The 20,135-nt window shown below is 49.8% G+C and overlaps 1 protein-coding gene across 3 annotated transcripts in view; it reads right to left on the bottom strand.

Moving 5' to 3' along the window:
* poe (E3 ubiquitin-protein ligase-like protein poe) overlaps positions 1–20,135 on the bottom strand; it is a 590,397-nt gene that overhangs the window by 526,683 nt on the left and 43,579 nt on the right. For all 3 annotated transcript variants that reach the window (XM_055063706.1, XM_055063707.1, XM_055063708.1), the window contains exon 6: positions 15,684–15,865. In XM_055063706.1, coding sequence (XP_054919681.1) covers positions 15,684–15,865 — 182 coding nt within the window. The remainder of the gene's footprint in view (positions 1–15,683; positions 15,866–20,135) is intronic.

The raw sequence follows: 20,135 nt of genomic DNA, 5'->3' as shown, positions 1-20,135 counted from the left end.
CATTCAGGCAGAGATTTCGAAGTCTGAACAAAAGGCAGGGCGCTACTTTTGCCGAGTTTGCTTATGAGTTAAAGGTAAATTTGGCCGAGTGGTTAAAGGGCGCCAAAGCTTTTGGCTGCTTCGAAAAGGCGTTGGAAGTGTTTGCCTTGGAGCAGTTTTATTCAAAGGTGCCGGAGGCAATGAAACTTTGGATCCAAGACAGGGATCGTGTCGAGTCGGTGCAGTCAGCCACTGACCTGGCGGATCAGTATGCCTCACGCAGAGGAATTAAAGAGGAGGCTACGATCGCCGGTGCGGTGGAAAAGAGAGGCTGGAAGGGTGCAGCTAAGCCCTGTAATGGGAAAGATGCTGCGAAAGAAGTGGAGCTGAAGGTTCACGAGCAGCCGGTAGGGGAACAAGAGAGAGAGATTCGTGAGAAACGTTCACAGAAGAGCTTGTTCGAAGAACGGAGGCCGGTGACGTGTTTTAACTGCAATGAAACCGGTCACATAGCGGTCGGCTGCCGCAAACCAAAAGTTGTGTTCGCGTACGTTTCTGACACGCAGACTAATGATGAGCTGCTCAAACCGCACCTGTCTGAACTGCAGGTGAATGGGAAAAACTGTACCGTGTTGCGGGACAGTGGAGCAACCATTGATCTCGTGCACCCGGATTATGTAAAGCAAGAGCAGTATAATGGCCAATGCGCTTGGATAAATGCTGTGTTAGAGGACACGAGTGTCTGCCTTCCGGTCGCAGATGTGGTGCTCAGCGGGCCATTCGGTGAAGTGTGTACTGAGGCGGCTGTTTCTAACAAGCTGCCGCCGCAGCACCCTTACTTGTTCTCTAACCGCACCGATCGCCTACTGAGGGACCAGGGTAAAGATTGGGTGGAGGGTAGCGTTCAGGCTCTAACGACGTATAAAGCGCGTGCCTTGGCTCCTAAACCGGAAATGAAAGAACAGGATACTGACGTGGAATTGAGCAATCCACTCGGCGATGAGTGCGAAATTGAGCCGGAAAGTCCTTCAATATCAGTGAGTAGAGAGGGAGAGACTGTTAAGCATGATAGAGAGATTGCAGAAAATGCAGAGGTGAGGGCTCTTGGGCAATCAGGCAGAACAACCAGACAAACCAAGTTCGAGAGCGCATTGATGAAGGATGTCGAATGTGTCGATGGGTTGTTTGTCCTGCCATGCTCTAGCTCACTAGATAGCGTGCTAGCAAAAGTGATGAGAGAGGTTCTCATTGGGGAGCAAACAGTTAATTTGGCTCTCAACGTGACGGAGGAAGTGGCTACAGAAATTCCGTGCCTAAGTGGAATGAATCAAATTACGGGTGCGGAAGATGCGATGAGGGTCGCTGCGTCTCAGGAAGCTTTGACAGACATGCGATTGGCTGATCTAAATAACTTGGTAGAAGAGAACATGGATTTGTTTTCTCGAAATCCAGGAAAGACGGAGCTGATGGCTCACGACATAGAACTCACATCCGAAACTCCAGTGAAATCACAAGCTTACAGGACGGCACCGAGAAAGCAGGAAATGTTCAAAAGAGAAGTTGAACGGATGCTAGAACTTAGAATAATCGAGCCTTACGAGAGCTTCTATGCTTCTCCGCTCATTCTTGAGGAGGTCCCGGGTAAAGACCCACCACCTTGCATTCATTATAGGAGGCTGAATGCGACCACCAAAGATCAGATGTGTCCCATCCCCCAATATTCAGAACTAGCGGCTCCACTGACCGATGCCCTAAGAAAATCGGCTCTTGAAAGAGTAATTTGGGATGACGCCAAGGGGGACGCGTTTCAGAGGCTCAAAGCGGCTCTCTCGGCTTCTCCCGTGCTGCGTGCACCGAACTACGACCGACTCGCCATTGTACAGTGCGATGCAGGCAATCGTGGGTTGGGGGTTGTGTTGTGTCAGAAGGCTGACAATGGTGAAGAGCACCCAGTGTTATACGCGAGCCGAAAGCTCACGGTACGAGAGGAGGCCTATAGAGCACCGAAGAATGAATGTGCATGCCTTGTTTGGGCATCTCAAAAACTAGCCTGCTACCTTTACGGAACGACATTTGTCTTTGTGACTGATCATTGCCCGCTAAAGTGGCTGGCTCAAATGTCAGGCAAGAATCCCCGATTGTTAAGGGGAAGTCTGGCACTTCAAGAGCTGAATTTCAGCGTGCGCTATCGAAAGGGACAGCCAATGCCAATGCTGATGGTTTAAGCCGCGCCTTTTAGTTCATCTTGCCAGCTTGTACTGAATTTCTTTTGGTTGCAACTGTATACTTTTGCTTATTTGTCTTGTGAAGAACCGAGAACACTTGTGTGACTGCCAGGACTTAACGCAGTATAGGAGTTTTCACTGTTAATGTCAGCTTGGTCGCTTGGGGAGTAGGGCTGGCGCTGCCGAGCCAGTGGTTTCGTTCAACATGATTTAGGAGAAAGTCAAGAGACAGGAGGCGAAGCAGATCTCTTCCGTCGAGCAGCTGAGACTTCTCACCGTACGAGATCTTCCCCGTCGGCGGAGGAGCTGTTATGTTTGTGCCTTGCGATTTGCCTGAAGGGAGGCCAGTGCTGTGGTGTGTCGACCGTGGAGGCAGCATTCATCCCCACATGGTGCCCGCTTCGGGCACATGACGACTAAGTGCACGGCTTGGGTGTCCTCGCGGCTGCACGGCGTCAACGACGGAAGCGGCTGCCGGCTCACGGACTGCTATTCGGCCCCTCCTCGTGCTGGCAGCAATGCACCCCCCCCCCCCCCCCCTCCTTTGTGCGGCGGCGCCCAGGGGCAACCCTTTTACCGACCACCCAAAGACTATGTTTCGACACCTTGCCTTGCAGATTGTTCCGTTGTCCTATGCCGGGCCATTGAACTTGCCCGGCGCACCATACCGACCGACCGCCAGATTGGCCTGACGGCGCAGCGCGGTGCCCGGAGGCGCCGGCCATTGGAAGCGGCGTTGGGACCACAGAGCCTGCCCGGACCCTCTCTCTCTCTACCTTGTTCGTCCTTAGGGACTGTCTGGGGAATCTGGGGACGGGGATGTGTTATTTAAGCAGCTTGGAGCTGCTCAGTTGGTCTCTCCTGATAACCACGCCAACTTGTACACATTGTATAAAGAATTCTTCGCCGAGAAAGCTCTCCTCGTCTCTGACTCTGCGTGAAGTGGGGTCGAGACCTCCTGCCGGCCACGCATACCACGGCACACGCAACAGCTGCAGGCAGCTGGCACGCATGGAGAAGGCGTGCATCATCGTCAAAGTAGAAGAACCCACCGAATGGGTAAGTCCTCTGGTTGTGGTAAGAAAAAAGAACGGCACTCTCCGAGTATGCATGGACCCTAGAGAAGAAAAACATATTACCCGAGCACTACCCGATGCCTACCCGCGGAGATATAGAAAGTGAGCTTTCAGGTGCTCGTTTTTTTTCTCGACTGGATGCCAACTCTGGTTTTCATCAGATACCCCTTGATGAAGCTACATCGCGCGTCTGCACGTTCGCCACTCCCTTCGGGCGCTATCGGTTCCTAAGGCTACCGTTCGGCATTTCATCTGCCAGTGAGGTCTTTCAAAAGACACTGACTGAGATCTTTGAAAGTATCCCAGGAGTATGCGTTTACGTCAACGACGTCCTCATTTCGGGTGCTGAAAAAACTCAGCATGACCAACGTTTGCGTGCCGCGCTAGAAAAGGCAGAAAAAGCAGGACTCACATTTAATGCTGAAAAATGTGTGTTTGGTATGAAGGAGATAACATTTCTAGATGACATAATAAATGAAGGCAGCATGCGCCCAAGCACCAAGTTGATTGAAGGCGTCCGAGCTATGCCCGTGCCGGAAGACAAAAATGCCGTGAGAAGAATGATGGGTGTCGTCAACTATTTCCGAAAGTATGTACCCAGCTTAAGCGATAAAACAGCGTTGCTGCGAAGCCTCGTCAAGGACGATAGGGTTTTTGAGTGGACTACAGCCCATGGGCGCGAGTGGCAAGACGTGTGCAAGGCATTAACATCGCCGCCGCTCCTGGCTTTTTTTGATGAAACTAAATAAACAAAGATCTTGGCAGACGTGTCAGCCATCGGCATTGGCGCGTCGCTATTGAAAAAGCACCAGAATGACTGGCGCCGTAATGTACGCCTCACGAACGCTAACTGATAGCGAAACGCGATATTCACAAATCGAGAAAGAAACGCTTGGCTTAGTGTTCGCCTGCGAAAAATTTCACCAGTTTACTTATGGCTGCAAGATCCTCGTAGAGACAGACCACCGACCGTTGTTGGCCATCGCAAAAAAATAAATTTGAGAAATGCCACCCCGGCTACAGCGTTTCTTTGTTCGCCTTCTAAAATACAATTATGACTTGCAGTTTGTTCCTGGAAAGGACCTGCTCCTGGCTGACATGCTCTCCTGTGCACCCGCCCTTTCACCAAACCCGGAAGCAATGGAGGACACCGAGGTTCATGCAGTTCGTGCCGTCTCGTGCATGGTAACCCCATCGACAAAACGTCGCCTTCAGGACAAGACACTATCGCATCCCTATCTGAGTACTGTAATGCATCAACTGTCGCGTGGAACAATGGTTCAAGGGGAATTACGTCAGTTTACGGCTGAGCTATCTGTCATAGACAGGATACTGCTGAAAGGATGCAAAATTGTCATACCCAAGTCCATGAGGAGCGAAATGCTAACAAAGGTACACGCAGGTCATCTGGGTATGAATAAGTGCAAGGCAAGAGCGTGCACTTATTTTATGGCCTGGACTAGACAGTAGCATTGAATCAATGATTCGTTCGTGCAATGCATGCTAAAAATATGCGTACAAGCAGCAGTCCAAGCCCCTTATTTTGCGTCCGACACCTAGTAATGCCGTGGTGCAGAGTAGGCATCGACATATTCCATTTTGCCGGGGAAGGGCACCAAGCAGTGTTTGATGCGCACTCCAATTTTCCTGAAGTGGAAAAGTTGTCTACAATGACTGCCCATGAGGTGGTACAAAAACATCCGCGATATTCGCGCGCTACGGGATTCTTGTGCAAATATTTACAGATAATGGGCCTCAATTTGTATCCAAAGAGTTTGCCGACTTCGCAAGGCGATATGATTTTGAGCACATTACATCAAGCCCATGATTTCCGAGATCAAATGGACTTGCTGAAAAGGGAGTACAGATAGTTAAGCGCATTATGAAAAAGACCACTGAATATTGCGACGATTTTTGGCTAGGACTCTTGTCTTATCGTGTGTCTGTACTAGAGGATGGCCATTCACCTGCCCAACTGTTACAGGGACGGCGCCTACGCACCAATGTTCCAGAATACAGCACTGAGCTGGGATGCCCAATACTCAAGCATCAACAGCAGGCCAAGGGCAAAACGCTGCACCCGTTGCAGCAAGGAGACACGGTACGCATACTGGACGACAATTGGTCACGTAAGGCAAGAGTGCTTCAAGAAGTGGCTCCCCGATCCCACATCGTGGAGACAGAGGATGGAAGGCTTCTAAGGCGGAACAGACAACACCTGCTTTAAACGCAGGAAAAATACCGCAGAATAGGCGAAGATGATGACAACAGCAACGCTGCAAATAGTAGCTTACAAAACGAAAGACAGGAGCCTCCAGAACAAGGCCAAAGTGTACCCGGGTTCACTGGCCATCCGCAAGCCAATATACAGGTCTTCCCTAAAGTGGAGGCATCGGAACCAGAGCCCCGCAGGTCGACCTGTCAGCGCAACAAGCCTCAATGGCTGCAATACGAAGCGAATTTCCGTCAAGTCTCCTAGCTATTCTTTCTTGCCTTCTGGTCTTTATATAAAGTCCTTCCTTTTTTTCGTTGAAGGAAAGGAGATTTATCATACTTGGCAACCACGGAAGCAGACGAGCTGATAGCAGCGCATCCTTCTTTCCCCTAACCACTTCTGTGCATGGGGCACCCTCTCATACGAAGATATAAAAGCAAACATAATAAACAGACAGGCAGTTTTTTTTTATGCCCCACCACTGTGTGTGTCGTCTTGCTCAGACGCGCACGATACACCTCCTCTCCTTCTCGAGCCGGCGCGGCTGCGTGCTGATGGCGTGGTGCCTTTGTGCCGTCTGCGTGCGCCCGAGGCTACTCTTTGTTGTGCAGTGTTTCGCGCCCCACAGTCTCTTTTCGCATCACTCATGAAAATATTTGCATCGTTAATTTGCTCCCGTTTACTCGCACTTTCTTTACTATGTTTATTAGCCAGACTGCCGTGCCGTGCGTACGTGTGTGCGTGTTTTTGTGCCATGTGATGGTTGGGGTCGGGCATGAAATAGAAGGTAGCTGGCCCATGCCGTCGTCCAACTCGTCCACGCTGAGGAAGTTGTTGAAGGGAAGGACTGCTTCTCAGCGAGAACGAGGAATATGGGATTTATTTATAGTATCTACATGAGAACGTTACAGTTCATCAGTCTAACATGACAGAAAGAGAAATGCACACTGAGGAGCCATGAACGGCTCCTTAAATGCACTCTGTCCTCCCTAGATCCCTAGGTGAGGGAAAACGGCCATTCGACCAAACGCAGCGTCCAAAGTCATTGTAGCCGACCCGCCTTTGAGGGGGAGGGTTTACGCAATCACTTCCACACAGGTTGCACTGATCACACCGAGGTGAGTGTGTTCTCGCAGACATGGTGCCTCTTTATCCCAGAGTCGACGCCGCAGACAATGGCCGCCACGTCTGCCCATTCTAAGCTGCATGAGACGGCACTGCCAAATATCTTCTTCCAGGAATTCCCCCGCTCCAATCAGACCATGACGGTGTCGGCGTACACACTAACAATACTTGCTCCGCCGACTACGTCCAGACATCTCGGCACCGTCCCCCGGTTGAAGTGGCTCATTCTTGTCTTCACAAAGCAGGTTGGCGCCGCAGCAGACATCCCGGTGCCGAACGGCTGGGGAAGCGGCGCATTGTCCGTCCTTTCAAAGCGAGTCGTCGCAGCAGACCTGGCGGCGCCTCTCCGTTGGCCGCTTCCCGGAAGATTGCCAGCCCCCGCCGGTCAAACGTAACAGCCGTTATTCTGATGGGGCGGGACTCGCGTTTGAAATCAAGCATGCCGAAAGTGGTCCACAAAAGGAGACGTGCTTGGAACAAGATAACTGCATCGTCGAAAAGAACTACGGCAGCTATGGTGTCATTGCAAGCCACAGTACCACCTATGGATGCCGCTGCGTTGGGCTCACCGGGAACGGCCACTTCGGTGTTGTCGCATGCTGCAGTACCGCGGTCCCCCGGGGCTGCTGCACCGAACTCATCCAGATCGTCAAGCTTGGTTTTACCGCAAGCTACCGCACCACGGTGCAACGCCGCTTTTCCAAGCTCCTCGAGAACTTCGGTGTTGCCGCAAGCCACAGCACTGCGAGTCGACGCAGCTGCTTCAAGCTCCTCGAGGCTGTCAACTTCGGCATCGCCGGTGGGCGCACCTGGACCAAGCTCACGTGCACATCGCATTGACACGTCGTTTTACACGGAGGCTGAGTGTGCGGAGCGCGAAGAACGTGCAGACCAACGTGAAGTCTTCCTTGACAAAAAAGCGTGAGTCTTCGTGGAAGTTCGAGCTTTCAGGCATCGGCACGGTGAGTGACGACGACGATCGCGGCATGGTGTACGTCATTGTGGACATGAAAGTTTTGCAGACGCTTTTCGCATCGACAACGTGCAGTAAGTGTGGGATGGCTATTATTGAGCTCAAAAAGTGTTATGAGAAACAGTACGGCCTAGCAGTGAGGCTATTGCTCACGTGCTCAAGTTGCAATTTCACAGAGCGGCACTTTTGATCGCCACGAGTCACCGGAGCATCAAACATCACGCCCTTTGAGGTCAACCTCAGGGCAATGAAAGGCATACAAAGCATAGGAAAAGGAGTGACAGCCCTCGCGGACTTTTGTGCCCCCCTGAACCTCTCCCACCGGGGCCTTCACACCACAAGACCTTCAGGGGACGAATGGAAACCATGGTGCGAGCTTGCCAGACAGTAGCTACAGCCACAGAGGCAGCAAGCATGGAAGTAGTCGGAACCCTCTACAAGGACTTCCTCAACCCTGTAGGAAACGTGGACGTCATTTTTGATGGCACCTGGAAAACCCGTGGCCACAATTCTAACATAGCTGTGGGGTGCATTATTGAACTTTACACAGGCCTGGTGCTGGACCATGTTGTCCTTTCTCGGTATTGCCGTGGCTGCCAAGGAGCACCTGACCCCGATGATGATGGCTACGGTGACTGGGCTATGACCCACAAGTGTCAAAAAAAACACTGACTACAATGCCAGATGGATGAAGACGGAAGCAGCACTGATCCTGTTCAGGCGGTCCCTGTAGAATAATGGGCTGCACTACACAACAATTCTGTCTGATGGCAATAGCTGCACTTTTCATGCACTGACTCAAGACAGCATCTACGGATACTTAGACATTGAAAAAGAAGACTGTCTGAACCATGTCCATAAGCGAATGGGGACAGCCCTTCGCACCTTGTTGGAGAAGAAAAAAGCCCAAGGAGTCTCTTGGTGGAAAGGGGAGACTTACCCAGGATAAAATAAAAAGGATAAACTATGATGGCATAACAGGCATGACACTCCTGCAATGCAGAAGGCAGTGCAGGCCGCACTATTGCACATGACTTCAACGGACGAATCCCCTGATCACAGTCATTGTCCTGAAGGTGATGACTCCTGGTGCTTCTTCAGCCATGCCCTGGCCAACCAAGAGGAGCCACCACCACATAAAAACCTTCTGCCAAGGTTTACTCACAATGCACTAGAGCCAGTCTTTGCAAGGCTAGGTAACCAGGCCCTCTTACAGCGCTGCAGTGATGGCATGACACAAAATGCTTGAGTGCCTGCACTCTGTGATCTGGACCCAAAGCTCCAAAAACAGACACGACTCATTGCTGGCTGTGGAAAGGGATGTTGCTGAAGCAGTGTCACGCTACAATCAGGGAATGACAAAAACCAGCAAGGCTGTTGCAGTGCAGCTTGGCTATAGTCCTGGCAGCTCCCTCATTCGAAGGAGCCTAGAAAAGGACAAACAAAGGCTTGACAAGTCTAAGAAAGGTCACAAAGAGACTGAAAAGATGAAGAGAATGGCCAAGAAGCACAAGCATGACAAGACGCAAGATTACTGCCCAGGTCTTGTGTGAACTTGTGAGAGCATTCAAAACTTGAAAGTGACTTTCTGGGTGTCTTCTTATTTTTTCGTCAAGTGCATTTGCCTTATGAAAGGTTTGATAGAGTTTCCATGAATTGATTTCAGTAAATTTAGTGTTCTTGGGCTCAGCAACACCTGGGCAACACGTTAGAGCCCAAAGGTTTTCCATTTGTTCAATAGACAAAAGAGCTAGTGACAGTAAAACTATAAATGCAATTTTCTTAGCTTTCTTTTTTTCGTCAAGTGCTTTTGCCTTACGGAAGTTCTGATGATGTTTACCTCAACCGATTTCAGTTAACTAGGTATCATTCTTTTTAGTAATATTTCGGCTATATCCTAAAGGTTTACGTTTCTTCTTAAATGTGATAGATTAATAATTACATCAAATGTAGGCTAATTACTTCCACATTGTTTTTTTTTTCCGAACTTTGCTATTCATTTGTGATAATCACAATTACTATATTGGTATTTGCTTAGCTTTAGGATATGCAGTGGGCCTTTGGGAATGTCTACATATTCTTAAAAAACTTTATTTTAATGAGAAATTATTAAAAAGGTCCGTAAGACATTAGGAGTATTGTATTCTGTCATATCTTTTCTTCCAGGTGAGGTATTTTAAATCTAAACACATATTTGAAATCAGCATTCTGCAATATATCTCCACACAAAATTTAAGCAATGGATGTCGAAAAATAAAAAAGATGCTTTCAGGACCCTCACCTCTCCTTAAGGAAAGGAAAGGTTAGCTCACAGGGTCCTTTCCAGGCCCCTGATATGCAGTGTTTTTAGAGTGGTCGAGAGAATCCCGCCACTCCTTAGGCACAGGCTGCACCAACTGGCTGGGAGTTATGTCCATCGCCTCTTGCGGGGTGCACTGGACTCCTGCTCTTGCAAGCAGTGTGTTCGCTTTGAAAGCCTCGCCTCAAAAGACAAGACCGTGCAGCCCACCACCCCAGAGGTCGATGGGGTCCTCCTTCAGAGACGGCAAAGCAGCACCAGATGCTGTCGCCAAGCGAGCTGGTGGCACAGCCACAGACACTCTTTGTGGGCCAGGTCAATGCCAGAGTCTGCTGTGGCATTGCTCTCTTACACGCTGCATCAGCATACCTTACGGTACGAAGAAATGAAACAAATTTTGTGCTTCCTGAAATGAGACATTCTTCTTTACCTCACGTGTAGGGATATCTTTCTCTTTTTTCCACATGGGACACGAACGGAATTAGGCGGCATGCCCACTGTCGCAGTTCGGACAGTGGAGCGTGGCAATACAGTTGTCAGAAGTGTGTTTGGACTTGCCGCATTTTGACAGGTTGTGACACGCAAGGGCTGGGGCAAGTGAGCCCAAGACCCACGATGAGGAGCCACGGTTCTCAGAGGTGAAGCGCGGGATCAACAGTAGTTGACCGAGCGGAGGAGAGGTGGCGTGAGTGCGGGGAAGACAGCGGCGGTAGTGAGTGAGCATGCGGGAGGAGAGGTGCTGACGGGGGGACTCGAAGTGTGATCATGTGGTGGGCATGGTCGGCGTGCGGAAATAAAGGACAAGTTCGGGACGAACGTGTGGCGTGTCGTCGAGCGTGACAAGTGGGGGCTCGTCCAGGATTTACGTGGACATGGAGACAGTGAACGTTCGCGAAGAACTAGTGCAGCATCTGCTGGGGCAGACGAACGGATCCTCCATAGAATGCGAATAAATCGCGGCAGTGGTCAGACAAAGACTGATGGTGGCCGAGGCAGTGCCTACGGGTTCTATGACAGCGGCGGCGGCGGTTCAAGCGCCGAGAGACTGCGCTTCGCGCTCCACAGAAGGTCAGCCAGGTCAGCCTCCAAGGTATAAGGGGTTCAACAACCCTCAGTCCCCCGAGGAATTTTCGAACCGGCTCGAAACCCTTTGTTTGGTCAGTGGTGTCACAATTGACAAGAGGCTTATGCACATTGTGTCCGCTGTGCTGGAAGGTAGCGCGAAGTTGTGGTGGTGATTTGTGAACTCGTTTGGGTCGTGGCAGGAGTTCCCCGCGGCGTTTATTGCGGAGTTCTCCTCCATTGACGCGAAGCGCCGCTTAAAACAAGAGCTGGAGCTCCGGACGGAACATCCCCAAGAAAATTTTGAAGAATTTATAAATACAATCGCGGCCTACTACGACCGGATTGACGGCTAAGTGCCCGAGTCAAAAAAGGTTGACCGCGTGCTACGGCAGATGCACCCGCAGCTCCAGGATTTGGTGGAGTGAAGGCAGTTCACCAGTCTCACGGAGTTGGCAAAGGCCGCTGACAGCCTCATGGAGCGTTTTTGGAGGCGCATGCAATACAAGCCACCACTGCCTCCGACTGACCAAGTCGCGAGGGACTTAGCGTTCCAGTCGGCTATAAACATGGCTGGCCTGCCGGGTACACAACCCGGAGGTTTGATCACAGCGGCTGCCACGCTGTTCCAGTATCCGCCGCCGGCATCCCCCTGGCCGTTGCACCCCGTGGCGATACAGCCCTCCTACCACCGAAACCAATTGCACGGATTGGCCGCATTCGCCACAAGGACGTCACATCTCTCAGCGCCGTCACATCCGCAAAGGTACCAACCGCTTGACCACGGAAGATTCACCTGCCATCGCTGCAGAGGCGTCGGTCACATAGCTCGCGAGTGCCCTACAGGTCAGCGTGGCGGCCCGCCCCGCTGCTACTAATGCAACGGGATCAGACATATCCGCTCTCAGTGTACGGGAAATGGGGTACGGTAGGTGCTACACCGACAAACACCTACGAGACTGCGCTGCAAGTAGTGGCCTTGGCCGCCAACAAGAAGCCTCTCCTGGAAGTGCAGATTGGGAAGACTACGTTCCAGGCCCTACTGGACACAGGCTCGAGTGTGAGCTTGCTTGGAGTGCTGGCGGCAAGGGTAGTGGTCGAGGCAAGCACCAAATCCAAGACACAGGAACAAGCACTCCGCCTGACAACAGGTTGGTCTCTGTCAACGACTTCCCTCAAGTGCAAAATACAGTGGGCCACAAGCAGCCGCAGTCAACGCTTCCTGCGTGTGCGAGACTTGTGTTGGGACATTGTGCTGGGCAGAGATTTTTTGACAGCAACAGGCATCTCTTTACATGTATTGCTGGGTGGATGGACTATTGGAACCGATCCATAGTGGATGGTGCCATTTGCTAAGCGCGCAAAGGACCAAGCGACAGCACTTGCAATAGAGGATGGAGAGTCGTACCACTTGCAGTCTCTTTGAAGAAGTGCTCATAGTTCCGGGCATAGAGAACATGCACCAGGCTGGCGCCAAGGAACTACAGCCAAGCATGAGTAAATTTCTCGATAACTTCAGCCATTTGTTTACTACAATTCCGGGATGTACCACCCTGGCTCCGCACCGCATTGACAAAGGGGACAGTGCGCCCGTGAGATGCAAGCTACGTCCAGTGAAAGCGAAGAAGCAAAAGATCATCGAGGGCTGTGTGGATGGCCTCCTAGAACAAGGCCTTATAAGACGAAGCACCAGCCCTTGGACTAGCGCCTCAGTGCTCATTGCAAAGAAGTCTGGAGGCTACCAGCTCGCTGTAGACTACCGGCCGTTAAAGGCACGCACCCGAGTACCTGCCTACCCAATGCCTCGAACAGACTGGCTGCTGGCGCAATTGGGCCGAGCAATGTGGTTTTCCAGCTTTGATCTCTCCCAAAGGTTTTTCCAAATTCCTGTTTGCGAGGCTGACATAGCTAAAACGGCCTTCATTTGCCATCAAGGTACATTTGAGTTTACGAGGATGCCCTTCGGGGTGGCAGGTGGTCCAGCAACTTTTCAAACCCTAATGGACCGGGTGCTGCAGGGAATCAATCATCACTTTGCTATGGCATTTTTAGATGATGTTCTTGTATACTCAGAGACACTGGAGAACCATACTGAGCATGTAAGGGAAGTGCTGCAACGCATTGAGGGTGCTGGCCTTACGATTAATACAGATAAAATACAGGTCTGCGGTCAGTCCCTGAAGTTTCTAGGCCACATCATCTCCCCTGGGCAGTGCAGACCAGATGAGGAGAAGGTGCATGCGATGCTGGATTACCCAAGACCCAGCACAGTTAAACATTTGCAAGCCTTCCTGGGACTTGCCGGCTACTATAGAAGCTTCATCCTTCACTTCTTACTGACGGGACATCCACTGACCAACCTTTTGAAGAAGAATGAACCATGGCAGTGGGAGGAGTGCCAAGAGCAGGCTTTCACTGCACTCAAGCAGGCCTTAGCTCAGGATGCTGTTATAAGCCTCCCAGATCTAAATCGGCCCTATGTGGTGGAGACAGATGCAAGTGGCATTGGAATTGCAGCTGTGCTACTGCAGGCTGGCCCTGGTGGACTGCAGCTTGCTTCCTTCATTAGCAGAGTCCTTACAGCAGCCGAGAGACATTATACTGTTCATACTGTCCAGGAGTGGGAATGCCTGGCAGTAGTCTGGGCAGTGGACAAGTTCACGGCATATCTTGAATTTACGGAGTTTGAGATACACTGTGACCACTCCTCCCTGGCATGGATGTTTAATATCGACCAAGCTTCACCCAGGGTCAAGCATCGAGTTCTTCGGCTGCAGGGCTTCAACTGCCGAATCACGCACAGACGAGGGCTGGCAAACATACCCGCTGATGCCTTGAGTAAAGCCCCTTTCCAGTGTGAAGACAGCCCAAGTGACAACCTGCACGAGACACTGTTCCCCAGTGCTGCTCCAGAACCTGAAGGCAAAATTACATTTGATGAAGTAGCTGTTACCTCGGAGAATGACTCTTCGCTATTGAGTGGCACAATACAGCTTGTACAAGAACAGGCTCGTGATGACTGCCTCTTAAAGCTGAAGGCAGTGGTCCAAGGGACTCAGCTCCCAAGCTCGGACACTGATCGCCTTTTTCGCGATCTGGCTGAAACAACGGAATTGCAGCCAAACAGACTGGTGGTTCAGCAAAGAGGTAACAAGAAGGTAGCGTGGCTATCTAATCACTTGTGGCAGCTAGCATTGAAGATGGCCCATAACCATCCCACCGCGGGCCATGCTGGATTTTTCAAAACTCTGAGGCGTGTTGCTGCATGATTCGTCTGGCTGGGTATGCGAGCGAACATATCAAAGTATGTGCAATGCTGTAGTGTCTGTCAGTGCACAAAAGATCGGCGCAAGAAACCGGAAGGCCTCATGAGCAGTCAGTGGGCAACATCACCCATGGAAGAACTCAGTGTCGACATTATCGGGCCCTTGCGAACTACATCTCGGGGCCACAAATACTTGCTGGTAGTTATTGATAAATTTACCAAGTTCCACGAGCTTTTCCCTCTACGAGCAGCAACAACTGCAACAATACTAGAGTGCATGGTGCAAGTCTTCTGCCGCCATGGCACACCTGTGCAAGCCCTTTGTTAGCACCCTATGGCGCAACCTCTTGAAACATTGGGGCATCAAAGATTGCCACACAGTGCCTTACTGGCTGGCTAGCCAAATGGTGGAGCGTCACAATGGCACAATTAAGCAGTGTCTACGAGCATACTGCTCCAACCACAAAGACTGGGACCAGCATATACCTGAGATCGGCCTTGCCATGCATACTGCCGAGAGCGTTGACACTGGATATACTCCAGCATTGTTGTGTTACGGTCACGAGTTGCGCACCCCATGGGAACCTGCAAGTGACAAGGAGGACACGGAGCCTCCGAAAGCAACACACCATGCACTTGTTGCTGAACTTCAACGGTGCCTTGGAGAGGCCCTCCAATATGCTCGGTCGCATCAGGCAGCTGCTTCGAAGGTGCAGAAATCCTGTTACGACCATCATCGGCAGCCAACAACCATCAAAGAGGATGACCTTGTGCTCCTGGATTCTCATACCTTGAGTGATGCGGCCAAGGGCGTTTCGGCAAAATTGGCACCGCGGCAAAGTGGACCTTATTGTGTAGTCAAACAATTAGGCAACAATGACTGTTTTGAGCGATCCTACTACAGGACGTCATCGAACTACCACCCATGCTGATAAGTTGATGCTCTACCATGAGCCATTGCTTCTCCCTACCAGCACAGCTTCACGATTCGAGGCGGGGGCGGGGGGGGGGAGTTGTGACGCGCAAGGGCCGGGGCAAGCGAGCCCAAGACCCGCGATGAGGAGCCACGGTCCTCGGAGGCCAAGCGCGGGATCAACAGCAGTTGACCGAGCGGTGAAGAGGTAGCTTGAGTGCGGGGAAGACAGCGGCAGGAGTGGGCGAGTGTGCGAGAGGAGAGGTGCGAATGGGGGGACTCTGAGTGTGGTCATGTGGTGTGCGTGGTTGGAGTGCGGAAATAAAGGACAAGTTCGGGACGAACGTGTAGCGTGTCGTCGAGCGTGACAAGGTCAATCGGCCTCGGCAGCTTTGCGAGCCAAATAACATAACAGATACAGAAAGAAGAGTGAAAACATACTGGTCCTGATGTGCAGTGTCACCACCAATATCAGAAGTAAAAGAAAGGCAGCCAAGGATGTTATAAAATGTAAATAGTCATACACCAATATAAGAAAAGTCCAAACTTACGATCCAGACAGCACAATGCTGCTTGTCAGGCAGTCAAGCGTCATAGTGCCGCCTGAGAGAAGTACATCTTCTAAGCCTTGCGTGTACTGCACCACGGAGGGTAGGGCCAGGCACACGTCAAGAAGGATGTCACCCGCTCGCTCTCGTTGCAAACTGGCCACATTTTTGGCCAGCAAAAAGTTCTGCACGCAAGCATGGCACATAGCCAAAGGTCAGCAGCAGCAGCATGTAAGAGCCAATGCCTAAAAACAGTTGAAGCTAGCAACACCAGGTGCATCACTTCACTTTTATTTAATGGATTTGAAGCCTTGATTTGAGGTACCGTATAGTCTCGTGTAAGCGTCACACTTTTTCACAATTCTGACGAGGTGTGGCCCTTACAAGGGATCGAACTTTCTTGTCAAAATAGTGGCGCCACAGGCAGCAACTTGTGTACACCCCGGTTCCCTGGATGTACCATTGCATCAGAGGTCAAAGTGCAGCTCTCGCCACCTAGCAGCAGCACGCAGCATGGGTGCACCAAACACGATTTCTTCTCCACTGGAAGTTTTATTGCCCCCAAATTTCGGGCTGCCAAGTTGGGGGTGCAGCCCTTACACGAGTCTATACGTAATCAATAGAGCATATATAACCTGAAGTCCTCATTTAATCAGAAGCTTCAATGCAATGTTTAATCAGGTGCTGCATGAACCTTCACTGGCGCACGCAGTATTACATTCGAACTGAAATTCCATTCATGTCAACAATGCTTGATCACATGGGTGCCACACTCATTACTGCCCTCTCTTTTTATAATTACCCCACATATTTGTAATTATTCAAGGAACTCCTGCCAGTTTTTTTTTCTTTTCTGAACTCTGGGACTCCTGCTGCAATACAGTTTACCATGTGTAGATAATACATCATGCTTATTGTAATAGATTTGACAACTGGCTTTGCTTCACTAACATGAGAAGACAAGTTGCTCTCAACAAACAATCTTTGCTCCATGCTGTCTATATTGGCCTAGCATTAGCCTGAAGTTTGAGTGATGCACTTTGGTGTGCGACATCAAGTGTGGGACTCCAATGCCATGCACAGTTCCTTGCTTTGTTGAGGCTGTTTGATGCAAGCGATAATCTTTTGTTCCATTTAAATAGATCTATTTTATTTAACTTTACAATACAGTTGCTGCAAATAAAAAAGAACCAGAACGAAAATGAAAATATTGCAGTGTAGGGGGAGCATCATAGCACAAAGCTGTCAAACCGGATGTACGCTCCTTTCAAAATGATGACTGGATGGTGTGTACAATACCTTCAGTTATACTTCAACCACATACTTTGCTGTTTTCATTTTATTTGATGCTGACAGTGCCCAACTTACTTATAGCTTGTTACCAGTGCGGAGCCAGGATTTCTTTTTTTCTTTTTTTCTGGTGGGGCAGGGGAGGCAGGCACACACCTGACCAGGGAGGGGGAGGAAGGGGGGAGAGGGGCTAGGAAGACCGCATACTAACACAGAAATTCCAGGCTGGGGGGAGGGGCAGGGGGGCCACCCCCTGGCTATGCCACTGCTTGCTACATTCTTGTTATGCAATGTTAGGGGACTCTGGAGCATGTGGAATCCCGTATGTTCTTGCCCAAAATTTGTAAGCATTAAATTTTGTCAAACATTTACTGATATTCAATATTCTATCTGGTATTCGGCGTTCTTTTTTTCTGCATTCAGTTTTATATTCGATTTGAAGTCTGCTACAGTCAAACCTCGATATAACAAAGTCCTCCTTGCAGCCGAAAGCTTTGTTAAATTGAGAGTTTCGTTAAATCGAGATTCGTACATTTAAGCAATGCAAATAAAGGTGAGAACACTCCTGGCAGATGGCAATTTGTGGGCAACATACTAATCGGCAAAATAAATTCATGAATGCTGGAATATTTATTTGACCTTAAAGGGCAATTCCATCCAATTCAAGTAGAAGCGAAGAACTCGAGAACTCGGTCAGCTTTACCTGCCGCTTGCTTTTCATGAGCGTCAGGGTTACAAGGCACTTGTAAATTGACAGAGTTACCAAGCTTGCCTCGTGTGAGTGCAGGCCCGCATCCGTGCATAGATCTGCTTCGGAGTAGCTGTGCTGCTTGCCACCTGGAGTTCTTCGAGTCATCATCCTCCATTCCTATGTCTGTGACACTCTGGATTATTGTGTTAATTGTCCAGCTCTTCAGTTGTCACAGTGCAAGCATCGCTGAAGACAAATTCGTCGAGCATCACCTCAATGGGAGCACTGCCCTGATTGCAGAGACGTTGCCAAGAGTCAACAATATCCGTGGTGGGTGCCAAACTTTCGTCGCCATCATTTGCTTCACACCCCACTTTATTCAAACGTTCTCCTTGAATCCTGCCTTCTATATCGAGAAACCACAAGTACAGGGCTTTTTCTATGTCGACATAAGCCGCTTCCTTTAGCTTTTTTCTTTGTTGGCTTGAACCACCGTAAATTGACAGAGCTACCAAGCCCGCCTCATGTGAATGCACACCCGCATGAGTGCAGAGAGATCCAACGCATCCATGATTTGTTTTGGTGTGGCTGTGCTGCTTGCCACCTCGAGTTCTTCGTCCGAGTCATCATCCTCCACACCTACGTCAAACACAACATTCCAGTGCACATTACACCCGGTGGCTGCCATCTCACTGCTGCTAGACAACACTCACCATAACTGGTTGCGGGAGGTGCAGCTCACAGAAGTGGAATTGGGAAGCCAACTGGCCACCCTTGACCAGGTCCGGCGAGCTGCTGTAACCAGTGGAGCCCTGGATGAAGGGCTCCATCCACCATAACCGAACAACTTCTACTACAATAAACGCTTATTCTCTCTCTCTCCATGCCAATGTCTGTGATGCTGTGGATTATTGCATCATCATCCAGCTCTTCAGTTGTCACAGCACGAGCATCGCTGAAGACAAAGTCCTTGAGCGTCATGTCGGTGGGAGCACCGCGCTGATTGCCGAGAAGCTGCCAAAAGCCAACGACATCTGTGGTGGATGCCAAACTTTAATCACCATCATTTGCTTCACACCCCACTTCATTCAAACATTCTTCTTGAATCTTGCCTTCTATATTTAGAAACCACGGGTACAGGGCTTTTTCTAAGTCGACGTAGGCCACTTCCTTTAGCTTTTTTCTTTGTTGGCCTGAACCACCAGCACTGACGGCACTCATGATACTGTCCTTCAATTTAAAAATAGTTGAAAGTGAGCTCGATGAAATCCCATACTTTTCAGCAAGAGTCTCCTTTTCGCCACTCATAACTTCGGCGACAATTCTGGCCTTTACATCAAGGCACATAATTTTTCTCTTGCGAGGTGCACCGCTCATCGTGAACAGGCAAAAATAGCCTACACACAAGATCAAACCACCAACTGGGTTTCATACGTACGCAACATATGGCGCAGTGGTATGTTCTGCTCCACAAATTGAAGGCCGCCAGCAAAATTTGTGCGTTAAAGGGCGCATGTAAAGTGCTGTTTGCCCTGCCAAAAGTTCTATCATTTTTATCTGCCTGTCAAGGAGGCTTCTGGTATATGCGTGTGATGCAAAAGGACTTCACTAAATCGGGCTTGCAGTTTAAAATGACCTCATCAGATTGGGAAAAAATAATAAACACATGGTTTTCAATGGGGCAAAGAGTGGGAAACGAAAAAATGTATTACTTTGAGAATTTCAATAAATTCGGGTTCTTTATTTCGAGGTTCAACTGTATTCGGTATTCGAACACCCCTACTTTGAGTAACAGAAGAGAAAGAAATAAGCATTATCTCCTGCCTTTTTAGTTAGTTGTTTATCTTGCAATGACTAGTCAAATGGACGAAAGGCTGGAATTTTTACAAGAATGCACTTTCACAATACACATTGGGTGCAGGCAACACGAGGCCGCACAAAACCTCTGTAATGTGCAACACTCCCTGCTGTCACAGCATGTTAACAGTTTACAAACTTGAGTATTGTTTGCATTTTTCCAGCAGCTGCCAAGTGTGACTGTGCTCATCTTGTGTGAGCCAATTTCATCCTGGGCAAACATAACATTGATGCCAACACATTGCTGATGCAAACAATCAGTAATGTTGTCTATAGACCTTTTCGTCTGGCAAGGAGGAAAGGGCGCACGGCGAGCCTTTTTTCCTCTCTCGCTTGTGTGATCCGGCACGGCACTGCTTGAAAGTATTGCTGTCACGTGCTACGGAACGATTTGGAGATGTTTTAGCTCATACTTCATGAAATTTACGTAATGTCCGTTCATACAAGGTCGTCAGGGAACCAGTGTGTAGCCTTTCAGTGCATCGATAACTACACTATGTGGAAATATTTCTTGGGGGTGTAAATATGTGACGGGCATCATCAGCCGCGGTGTGTGTATGTGTTGTGAACTATTTTGGGTGTATTGGTTTTAATTCAACAAAGAGAACCGGCGTCTG

This window comes from Dermacentor andersoni, chromosome 1 (assembly GCF_023375885.2).
Source record: "Dermacentor andersoni chromosome 1, qqDerAnde1_hic_scaffold, whole genome shotgun sequence".
In the NCBI taxonomy this organism is placed as follows: domain Eukaryota; kingdom Metazoa; phylum Arthropoda; class Arachnida; order Ixodida; family Ixodidae; genus Dermacentor; species Dermacentor andersoni.
Note: the sequence above shows the minus strand (reverse complement) of the source record. Positions and strands in the feature narration are given on the sequence as shown.